The sequence below is a fragment of the Barbatula barbatula genome, assembly GCF_947034865.1.
Source record: "Barbatula barbatula genome assembly, chromosome: 7".
NCBI lineage: Eukaryota > Metazoa > Chordata > Actinopteri > Cypriniformes > Nemacheilidae > Barbatula > Barbatula barbatula.
This window is the reverse complement of record NC_136770.1, coordinates 8,741,098-8,753,253: the sequence shown is the minus strand read 5'-3', so window position 1 is coordinate 8,753,253 and position 12,156 is coordinate 8,741,098. Positions and strand designations below refer to the sequence as shown.

At 40.4% G+C, this 12,156-nt stretch overlaps 1 protein-coding gene across 2 annotated transcripts; it reads right to left on the bottom strand.

Moving 5' to 3' along the window:
- Positions 1-6,085: 6,085 nt before the first annotated feature.
- Positions 6,086-7,651, bottom strand: smx5. Of its 2 annotated transcripts, XM_079461005.1 has the most exons (6): positions 7,520-7,586; positions 7,054-7,121; positions 6,912-6,942; positions 6,765-6,824; positions 6,499-6,633; positions 6,086-6,370 (listed from the first exon to the last, which is right to left on the bottom strand). In XM_079461005.1, exons 1-5 carry the CDS (start codon positions 7,520-7,522, stop codon positions 6,508-6,510), a joined length of 288 nt encoding a protein of 95 aa, XP_079317131.1. In that variant the 5' UTR covers positions 7,523-7,586; the 3' UTR covers positions 6,086-6,370; positions 6,499-6,507. The 2 variants fall into 2 exon arrangements, with proteins under 2 accessions (XP_079317131.1, XP_079317130.1); XM_079461004.1 differs by having other exon boundaries at positions 6,086-6,633; positions 7,520-7,651.
- Positions 7,652-12,156: the final 4,505 nt, after the last annotated feature.

The window sequence follows — 12,156 nt, the reverse complement described above, 5'->3', positions numbered from 1 at the left end:
TGGTGGTGCCTGCTGCTACAGAACACTTGTTGGAAGCTCGGGCCCCTGCGGGGGCGGTCGCTGCTTCGTTGCTGGTGGTGCCTGCTGCTACAAAGCACTTGTGGGAGGCTCGGACCCCTGCGGGGCCGGTCACTGCGATACTGGCTTCATGGCAAGTTGTGACTGGTGCTGCAGAGCACTGGTTGGAAGCACGTGCCCCTGCGGGGGCGGTTGCTGCTGCGATACTGTCTCCATGGCGAGTGGTGCAGTCTTCGAGACTTTGAGAACAACGTCGTGAGATGGAAGCGCTGGCTGCCTTGTTAACGAACTGTATGGTGGTGCCGCCTTCAGCAATGAAGACCGGCTCAGCCGAGCACCGGATGTGAGAACCATCTCCTGCGGAGGCGTTCCCGGGTGAAAAAGCTGGACAACTGGTAAATGTGAATGCGACACCTGCTTGAGTCCATAGGTCCGCAGGTGATGCTATCTTCAGGGAGTCATGCGTCAGAGTGGCTGAGGTTTGAACCAACATCCGAGACTATCAGATGATACAGGAAAGGAGTGTTCGCTGGGCTTCCCTGAGGAGCGACAGGTCCGTCCGGATGTAGCTTCTAAAAGCCTCCGATGACCATCGGCCTAGGGCTTGGATCTGCGGCTGGGATAGGCCCTTTTGGGCGGCTGTGGTAGCTGCGCCTATGCGGAAGGAGTGACCGGAAAAGTTGTCTGCTGGGATGCCAGATTGGAGCAGGACGGCTTTGAGGTGCTTCTGAAACCAGAAGCGTGAGGCCGGGCGATTAGAGTCGTCGATGAAGAGGGGATCCGATAAGGCCGCTGATCGGGGTTGTCTGTAGCGAAGGTAGGCTAGGAGGGTTCGATACGGCTGAATCGGTGACTGGATGTTGAAAACGTAGACGAAATGGCCTCTCCTGGTCTGGTCCGTCTTACTTTGTTTAATAAAGTAAGAAATCGTCTCCGAATTGGAGGTCATTCATGGTTGGGTGAACCGAAGGGTCGAATTTGGATGTGGTGATCTCTGAGCATCGTAGAAAGCCGAAGAACGCCAATGTGAACATGGCGTCGAGTGTGCGGGCAACATGTATGGAGTGATATCCCTTGCGGAGGGTGGAGATGCATTTGGTGAGAATCTCCAGGGTAATGGGCCTCCTGGCGTCCTGACGGGCGGGTTGAGATCTTCGTATGCCTTGGATAACCACTGATGTTTGGGAGCTTGCTATGGCCGGTGACGGAGAGTTGAAAATCAATTTATGGAAGAACTGGAGTCCGCTGAGGTAACCTCTGATGGAGCTGGCCTGAAGGTTTTTTGCAGTGTTGAGAAATGAGATGTATGAGGTAATTGTGAGGAGAGAAAATTCTGGGAAGGGAATGCTGAAAGCCTGGTGAAACGATCTGAAGCTTCTCAGATGTATGATTGCAGGGTCCTGGGAGAAACTGCCTTAGTTATGGAATTGAGAGAGGCATCGAGAAGCGTTTGCAGTGGGTGATTCACTGGAAGATCAACTACGGATAAGGTGGTACAGGAATAGGCTTGGGGTCAGCTTCGGGTGCCAGCAGCCTGGACTTCTGCCAAAATCTGCGCTCTGATGCTGCTGGAGACTGGTGGAGGTTCCATCGCATGCACGTGTGGAGGCGCTGGCATCGCAGCGGCTGTGGCAAATAAGAACGTGGGGCGTGCCTGTTGAAGAGAATGGCAGCCGTTTGCGCGTTGTGCAGAGACAAGCTTGTGCTAGCGTTGGCAGCGGCGCCGAAGATATGAGGCCCAGGGACCGAGGCCCGTGACTCTAGCGGAGAGGGCCTCACGCTAGCAATCAATTCCGGCGCCGCTGGCCAAGATCCAGGGGCGGGAAAAGCGAATCCAATGGCGGCCGCTTGTGCGTCTAATGGAGATAGGCTTGTGGTAGCGGTGGTAGCATTGTTAAAGAATTGTGGTCCGGAGAACAGCGCTTGTGTCCCCAGCGGAGGCAGCCTCACGCTGGAGAACCAAGAGCCCGGGGCGGGAAAGGTGAATCTAACGGCGGGCGCTTGTGTGTCTAACGGAGACCTGTCGCGCTAGCGGCGGTGCCGAAGAATTGTGGTCCAGAGACCAGCGGTTGTGTCCCCAACGGAGGCAGCCTCACGCTGGAGACGTATGGGTGAGCCAGGGCTCCTGAGAGTTGCCGGCCAGCCTGGAGGTAGATTGCCCGAGCCTGGAATGGACGGGACCCGTTAATAAAACATCATTTTAGCCAATGGGGTACCACCCTTAGCATATATAGACTCTGTGTTCATGCCTCCTGGGATGCGTCATCGTTGAAAGCCCGCCCCATCCCAAGAGATCGCGGAGGTATACGTTTCAGCTGTGCAGCGGGTTGTTTTGATTTTAGTATTAGGTGATGTTGCATTTTTCTTTATTTGTATTTGTGTGACACTTGGCCATTGAGGCTGCTCGTTGTTTTCTTGGTGACATCGACACATCCACATTGTAAGTTTTAATGTTGTATCGTAACTTTTCGAGAAGTTTGTTTGTTTGAATGATCTGCAATGCATTTTAGGGTGGTGTGCTTTCGGGGCTTCCATCGGTGTGGCATCTCTTGGTCGGGCGTGTCGGAATGCCAGCTGTTTGTTGACTCGCTAACAGATCCATCGTATGACTGTGTGCCTGTGTTACGTATGCGTGTGTGTGCGTGCCGATATTCAATCAGGGTGAGTAAATTAGCTACTGTTTCTTTTTAATCTGCAATTGTTTTAATTAGATGGTTAATAAATATTTGTTTAGGAAATCTCTTTGCTCTCGTTAAAGCCAGGTTGAGCAGCTATGTTCACAACTTGCTGTCAAGTAACCCTTGCTTATTGAGCCACGTCTGCTGCTTTGGGGGAAACAGAACTTACTTGGGATCCCATCTCGTCTGTTGCTCAGACGATCTGTCTTAGGCTCTAGTGGGCCTTAAAGGGTTCTTGATTCTGTTATTTCATGATTTTATTTATGTGTCCGTCTTTGTATGGATTTGGCTGGTTCTGTCACCAGTCCTTTAGCTGCATGATCATCGCTGTTTAATGACTTCTTGCATGGATTGAGCGCAGTGAAATGGTCGTGTTATTTATATAATTTGTGACGTGACCACGTCATCTTGAATGTGTGTTTTGACATAAATTGTTGTTTTCTGTCTTTAAGTGGATTGTTTATCTTTATTTCTTTATTCTGCAGGAGCTAGGTTTTCCTGGAAGTGGGCCGGTGGTGGTAGCTGCACGGCCTTCACCTTAACACTAGGGGTTTATTTACTACGTTTCGTTACACTGTACTTGTATATGTGTAATGACAATAAAGTTGAATCTAATCTAATCTAATCTTATTAGTGCTGTGTTATTTCTGATCACTATTTGTAGTGGAGCGTGATTTTCTAATTGTGGTGTTTCTGCCGTATGCAGCTATAGCTAGCCTGCTTTCAGAGCCTCTCAGCCCCTGCAGTGAACTACCTATTTCGTCTTTTTTTGTATACGGATCGTGACAATTTATTGTGAGTTGTTATTATTTGGTTAATTGTTTTCTTTAAAAAAATGTAATTGTGAACTCACGCCTCCTGCCTCTCTTGAGCAAATGGACTTGTGTCCCGTTTATTAGATTATTTCCCCGGTAATTCGGGGTTGTGTAGTCACTACTAGTCGAGCCACGGTTTGCTAGACTAACATTCCAGAAACGTCCTGGTCACAAAAGTATTAATCCCCCTTCATTTTATTCACATTTTGTTATGTTGCTGCCATATCTTAAACGACTTAAATAAAAATTACAGTAATCTACACTCACTACATGCACTATAATAACAAAACTAAAAAACGATTTGTGACAACTTTGCAAATGGATTAAAAATGAAAAGTACATTAATAGCCTTTTCTGGGACACTTGAAATTGAGCTCAGAAGTTATTAGTTTTGCTTGTTGATGTTAGTCGCTTCAAGTGGAGTTAACCTGTGGCAAATTCAACTGAATAAGTATGATTTGGAGCAGCACATACCTCTCAATAAAAGGTGCAACAGCTGAAAATGCATATCAAAGTAAAAACCAAGACATGAGGTCAAAAGAACTGCCAGTAGAGCTCTGAGACTTGTATCAAGACACAGAACTGGGGAAGACTTCTGAAAAAAGCTGCTGTATCGAAGGTTCACAGAAGCATGTAGCCTCCATTAATCCTTAATTAAAGAAGTTTGGACCACCAGATCTCTTACTTAAGCTGACCTCCTGTCCAAACTGAGCCATCGATAGAGAAGGGTCTCTGTTAGAGAGGAGACCAAGAAGCTGATGATATCTCTGGTTGAGCTCCCTGATCATATATGGAGATGGGATAAACTAGCAGAACGACAAACATCACTGCAACACTCCACCAATCTGGGCTTTGTTGCAGAGTGGCCAGACTCAAGCCTTTGCTCAATGAAGAAACATAAATACATTGAAATATGCAAAAACATATCTTTCAAACTGTCACCAACAAGATTATCTGGTCTAACGAATCTCAGTTTCTCTTTTTTTTAGCTGCAAGGATTGGGGCATTTGTCAGAGTGGAGGAAATGCTCAAAGGCACAAAGTACAGAGAAAATTATCATGAAAACCTAGCCCAGAACATTCATAACCTCGGACAGGGTAGAAGGTTCCTTCTCCAACATGAAAATGATCCTACAGCCAAAATATTGCAAGAGTGGCTTATGGACCAACTAATGAGTTAAGGGTATGAATACTTATGCAATGTACTTATTTTAGTTTTTATTTCTAATAAATTTGCTAAAGTTCTAAGTCACAAATCAGTTTTTTGTTTTTACATTATTGAACATAGAGTTTAGATTAATGTAAAACAATTATTTAAGATAAGGCGGCAACATAACAAAATGTGAATAAAATGAAGGGAGATGAATACTTCTGCAAGAAGAGACAATGTTTACACTTTTTTTTTAGTTACTCGTATTGATATATTCCCTTTTATTTGTCCACAAAACTCTGCTGGATAATGTGTTTTGCATCATTCAAATATTGTTCATTTACATATATTATAGATATTGTACCAGTACAAAGTGGGTTAACAATCTGCAAATTTACCCTACAATAATATTTGTTATTTGAACATGACTTGTATTATCTTAAAGCTATTGAGATATGAACATTATTTGTTGCCAGAAGATATTATGATAGTGAGTAATATAGCTGCTGGCTGATAAAAGTATATATAATTTTTAACATTTAACATGCATTTTCTGTAAAGCTGCTTTGAAATTATTTGTATTTTAAAAATGGCTAAACCCTTAAGACAGTTAACCTGGTACAACCATCATGTCATATTGCAATCAAATCCTGTTTATTTATTCTTTTTTCAAACATAAGTAGAAACTTTTTATCAAAACCTAAGTAATATAGGAATGCTGGAGTGCTGTGGTAAGTTTTTGAAAACCATGGGAAAAGTTTATAATATGGATGCTAAAGCCAGGGTTATTGTTGGATTAACTGTGGTTTTACTACAACTATCATAGTTTAACTGGTTGCTTTTGTGCTTACTATGGTCTTACTGGAAATACTGTAAAAAACATGGATAACTATTCGTATGGGTACAAATGCTAACTATATGTTTCTATTTGTGCAACATCGGTTACAAGCATTTGATAAATGTAATGCATTTGTGTATGTTTAAGGACATTTTGGCTAGCGTGATTAAACGATTATGAACCGCGGACCGACAATGGACGGCCAGCAAAAATTGCTTATGGCTCTGGAGCGGACCATCGGCATAAATATGACTGCCGCTGGAAAAACAATGAGCAGTTTACAAAAAACGTTTGAAATTCAGCAAATTGACAGCACTACAGCTCAGCATCATTGGGTGCCTCTGTGATTGAGCCTCAAGTTAGTGGAAAAAGTGTACTTTTTTCATATTTGTGAATGTTGCTTGAAATGGAAAGCCTGAAGCATTTCCGTTTTTGCTTGTGGATGTGTTATGAAGTGTTTGGATAATTTGACACACATCGTTGACCATAATCCAAGGTGCATCTTGAGTGGAAACATCAATTGTTTCCTATGGACACGTGCGCCAAATGTAACGGAGCAGACTCAGAGAAAACAGAAGACACCATCGTGCATAGTCTATTACCTATATTGTGGACAAAGTCTGATAATGATTATGAATTAAACATGCATATAAAAAAAATTATACAATGATATATACCAGATCACCTGCACTAGGACTTTACTAAATTATAAGATTTACAAACAATAATTTGTGCACATTTTATTAGCATAACAGCAGAGCTTTTTTAAATCAAATAGGAAACAATGGAAGAAAATGTTTTTAAAACTGAAAAACTTAAAGCCCAGATGCATAACGTCTAATCAGGGGGAAAACATGCCCTATGTATTAGACCTGTGACCAAAAGAGAAAAAACTTCCAGTTACAAACTTTACGTAAAAAGAATAGGTAAGGAAATAAAAAACAACAACACTCTACACACAATGTTTGGAAACATTGGAACAAACTGAAACTATTCCTACTTAAAGCATTTATTGTTTCTGTTGCATGGCCTCTTTGCGTGCAGCATCTTGCAGCAGTTGTGTGTCCACCTCATCTGCAGGAAGCTGAACATATCGCACCACTGAGCCACGGATAAAGCAGTTTTTCACTGACAACTGAGAGAAAAGAACACCACACTAGTATCTGACAGTGAATTGCACTGACGTAGCATGAAACTGTTGTCCTGTTTACAAGGAAAGAATGTTCACCATTTAGGCAATAAAAAAACCTAGTAAATAATGCTTACCATGTGGGGATATTTCTCTGGATCAGTGACGCTGATATCTGTCAGTTTGATGTTCAGATACTGTAAAGGGTTAGCCAGTTTAATTTTCAAACCACAAATTAACCAGACTGCTATATTTAATAAAACACGAAGAGCCTGCTTCCATACCTGATCTACTGAGTGCAATGTTCCACATATGCTGGAAAGTTTACATATAGAATTAGTTACCATTTACAGTAGACTACCAGCCACATGCATCTCCAGTTTTAAAATATATGATACAAATGGATCGAAAGGTCGGTGTGCTCACCTCAAGTCATTCTTGAGTTCCACAACAACATCTTTGCCAACCAGCGACTTGAAGAAGGAGTAGAAGAGCTGAGAAAATAAATGTGTTCTTAAACTTTCGAAAAGTTATAGCCTGATCAGCAGAACAAAACATAGACTCGCAGAGTGAAATACTGTAAAACTTATAAGAAAAATACTGATTAAAACAGCAATTTACAAGCACACACAGAAGTCATTAAACAAATGATCATATACATCGTCAGAAATTGATGTTAATACGAATACGAATATTTATAATACGAAATTTGCGACTAGACGGGCTTACGTTGCCTAGAGAGCTAGTTGCACTGCTGTAGCGCTATGGCTCCAGCATTATTCAACAGTGACTAACACTTAAAATCAGTTACCAGCATTGAATATCATAAATAATGTAAAACAAGATGTAGTAATTACATTTAAAATACGACATGCATAACAAAAACCATTACCATTTTCACGCGGTTATGTGCTTTAGGTCACACGCGTCATCAAGCAGCTACCAGGGCTGTTGACTTCTATTGGCTAGGAAAATCAAGATATGGCGCTCCAATTGGAGGAATACATTTCCGTCATCTCTACGCGTCTGTCTTTTGCCGGTTTTGGCTAGAAGGTATACGGCTACCTCCACTGGGCATGCGCACTTCAATACAGCATAATATTTGTCACACTAGCAATAGTTAATTACTATTTTTTATTATTGTAAGATTAGGTTTAAGGTAGGGGTAGGCGTTAGCTAATGTAATCTATTGTAATTTTTATTTACCTATTGTAATATGTCGATATTTTGTATAACTTCCGGTCGTAGATGTATCCCTTTTAAACACTACTCTTATATATTTAGTTTATTACATAAAAAACTTCTTAAAGTATTACAAATCAAGCTGTCACATTGAGATTTATATATTATTTAACTTCACTTGATTTAAAAGAGTTTATTGTAAAGCAGTCTGCTGTAGTGAAGTTGTCAGTGTTATGTACCCTTCCTTCCCCCACATGTGTGAGCTGATTTAGGGTTACCCTTCCCCCCACATCACAGAAGCAGTACACCAGACCTTACAAGTCACACTAAATAATCAACATTCACAAAGACTGAACATCAAAGGCCTGGCAGCTTTTTGACACCTTTTAACGGATGTGAAATGCTCATTTCTAATTTATCCACAATATGTTTGTGATCTTGTTTTCATGTTTTGAAGAGTATCTGTAATAAAGGATTATGAAAAAATTACATTATATTCAAGTTAAAAATATACAAATCAATTACGTTTATGAAATCATGGCCGTTGCAGATTGTAGCCCACAATGTTTTAACTGCATTTTTGTTGACAGATCATGAAATCATCTGAATCACAAAAAAAACTTGCAAGATTATATTTGAGATAAATTAACTAACATCTTCCTAAAGCTGTGAAGTATAACTTCACAACCAAACTAAATGAAGAGCAGTTTCAATGCCATTTAGGGGTGTTGCAATGTTAACCATGATTACTGATTATTTTTATAATACTACTACTGTAAATAATATAACATAATCTAGTTGATTATAATGGAGGGTGGTTGTGTTAGATTTTGCTTTATGGGCCATCCCCTGATAGCACATGTACGTCTGTAAGATTCCTGTAAAGATCTGGAACACATCTGCTGTGTAAAAACATCTTAGAAAGAGCAGTTTAACATCCATTCTAAATCATAAACATCTTACAGAGGTCTCCTATGTGACATATGATAGCAGACATCTCCGAGATGTATTGCAGATGAGCCAAATATGTATTGCAGATGTCAAATAGATTCAAATAGACGTCAAATAGATTAATGACAGATGTATATGCGCTATCAGCATTTTCATCTATAAGACATCTGCGATACACAGTTTACTCATCTGCAATATGTTTTGGAGACGTCTGCTGCTAAAACTGCTTTTTTAAAGAGATTTATCAAGTGTTTTTGGAAGAACACAGCAGATGTGATGTCATGTCAATGTCACCCCCACGTGGGTCTTTGTTTTGTATTTATGTATTAAAGTGTGTTAACCCCTTATCCGCTGTCTGCACCTGGGTCCTCTGTCCGTGTCTCACCCATCGCGATCATGACAGTGCTATCAGAGTTGTGCAATCTGGGTTGTGATAGTTTTCGTGAATTGCTCATGATAAACATGTAGTGCAGTTATTTTTGTGCCCACTGCTCTGCAAGTTTGTATGTTTTCTCTTATCTAGCACACCTGGTTTAAACCTGGTTCATTATGAGGGATCTCTGTGTGTGTCGGATAAGAGAGAGATATGATTGTGTCAGCATTCTTTCTCAATTGTTTTGCTTTATTTTTGAGGAACATGTTTTGTTGCATAAATATATTCTTCCCCATGTACATTTTAAAAAGGCTATTCCAATATTGCAGAAATCGTTTTCTCCAGTAAAACATACATAAGGCCTACTTATAGGCTTTAAATTAAACCTGTATACCTAAAGTGAAAACATCCATTATTTATTAGTATAAAATGTCATGTAAAAAATCTCATGTATTTCTCATTCCTATTCTTATTGTTCTATATGAAAAATCTATGGTCAAGTTATGCTTGCAGATGACAGTCCATTCAGATTTATATACATGCAGCATAATATGTTAGTCGATAAAGAACTACTTATTTAAAGTAAAAAAAGAGCCTCCTTGAGAGCCCCAACAACAGCATTTGCTACAGTTTGTTCTGCCGTGTGCATTTCTTCAGCGATGGGCCATGCACACAATACAGACTAAAAGGCAATTTCTATATGTTTTGCACTAAGCTGCAGCAATATGGGTTCAAATCAGGCACCTGGAACTTTTTTGAGGCGAGCCACGGCAAGGGTGCTCCAGATGGAGTTGGAGGCCTCCTCAAAAGGACTGCTGACCAACTTGTCAGCCATGGGAAAGACAACCCAAATGCTGATATCTTCTTCAATGCACTGGTGGGTCCACAGACCTCAGTAAAACTGTTCTACATAAATGAGGATGATGTAGATGAAGCCACAAAAAATATGCCACATAGTCTCCCGGTGGTACCATCAACCATGCGCATTCACCACGTGGTAACAGTTACCCCAAGAAAAATCAGTTACCGAGATGTGAGCTGCCTTTGCTCAACGAGACAGAGTGTCAATGTGATGACACCAAAACGTTTACCTTTGAGGTTCAGGCAACAGGACCCACACAGAAGAATAACAGTGAAGACCTGCCTGAAATTTCTTGGCAAAACTCAGACATCATTGGCAAGTGGTGTTCTCTCAAATATGACGACGATATTTATCCTGGCATTATTCAAGAGGTGACTGAAACGCATGTCGAAGTCAAATGAATCTACCGAGATCTCAGAAATGTGAACTGTCGGAAATTAAAAGAAACATGAAAGGACAAAAGAAACTGGAAGATGAAATAGACTATAAGTAGGATGAGTTAGAAAGGGCTGTTTTGTGAATGAGACTATAGTATTAACAGCATTTTTTTAAGTTTTTGTTTGTTTTCTCCATTGTTTTAAGAGAGTTAATTAATTACTTGTTGCTGACACTCGTTACAATAAAAAGATTTTATTTTAAAGAAAGGTTTCTCTTTTTCTCCTAATGCATCCCGTGAAACGTGGTTTTTGTGTCATAAATCTTTAATTGTAGGCTAAAATTGTATAAAAATTATAAAAAGGACATCTCTAGAGTGAACAGTATTACATAAAGACGTTGAATAACTCTTAATTCAGTGTAATGGAGAATTATGTTGAAAAAATATCTATCCTTGATGATAGTATACCAAAGAATATCCGTTATTCAGTTTAAAATTCATATTTTTTAAATCAGTTAGACATACAACCTCAAAACCCCTGGTGAATAGACTCAATTATAACCCCTAACTATAGAATGACCCATATGTTGTTCGTCTGCGCAGCAAAGCAGAAAAACGAACACTGCGACAGACAAATTCAGAGCGTGATATGTATTCGCTCTTTTATGACATCCCTTTACTGCATTAAGACGTAAAACCAATCGATATGAAAAGGTTTATGAAGTGTTTGTTTTTTTCCACTGTATTTTTCCACTGTAGCACTTGGCCTAGAACAACTTCAGCGCGATCGCAACAAACGTAAGAACGTCATTTGCGTACCCAAATTAGCAACGACCAACAGGTTTCCCGGGAAATGCAGACACGTGATAGGCCTACCACCTCAATATCCACTATTTCCCGTGAAGAGAGAGACCTACGCAGGGTTTAAGGAGGAAAGGTGAGTTCTGACCTATGATTTACGACCAGATTGCAAAATAATAAATCGAGTGGTATTTGAGTTTTGTTAATACATATATGACGTTAAGGGTTTTGTCAACCTTTCGATGGTATGCCACTTTTCAATACTTTACAATCTTAAAACAATTGGTAAATTAATGATCATTCCTGGTACCACCTGTGTTGTAAGCATATGCTTCATATAATAACGTAAATTGCATGTAGGCTAATTAATCGTATACATTTTTTTAAATACAGGTTATGAAAAAACAAAACCTTAAGTGTTGTAAAATTGCTTTAATATGCGTGTGCATATATATTTAATGTTTATAGTGATATCAGTATTCAAAGTCGGCGTCAGAGCAGATCTACTGGAGGGGCATTGGATCATCGGCAGGGGGGGGCACTGTCGTTTGATAAATATTTTTTGACGCATTGGCAACATCATAGTAGCATGGAAATCCAGACCTAAATGTGAAAGATCCATATAGAATGACAATGAACGATTTAGACTTGGGATTTTATCTAAAAGAGGAACAGAAGACAGCGCTGAAATCAGCTGTTTTGCCGACCGGATACGGCAAGAGTCAGTTAGCTCCAATGATATATATAGTGTAACAACCGCACAAAGTATAGGAAGGTAGAGATCAGCACACTCGGATGGCAGTTAAACACAATTCTTTATTAATAATAAATAGCATTACTCATCATTTAAAACACGTTACCCCCTTTTCTCTGGCACAGGCGAGATTAGTTCACAGTCAGAACACCCGCACACCAGGTAGGCACAGGGGATGCACAAGAGATCAGTTTATCTAATTGAGAGTTCCCAGGTAGACGGCCTCCCGT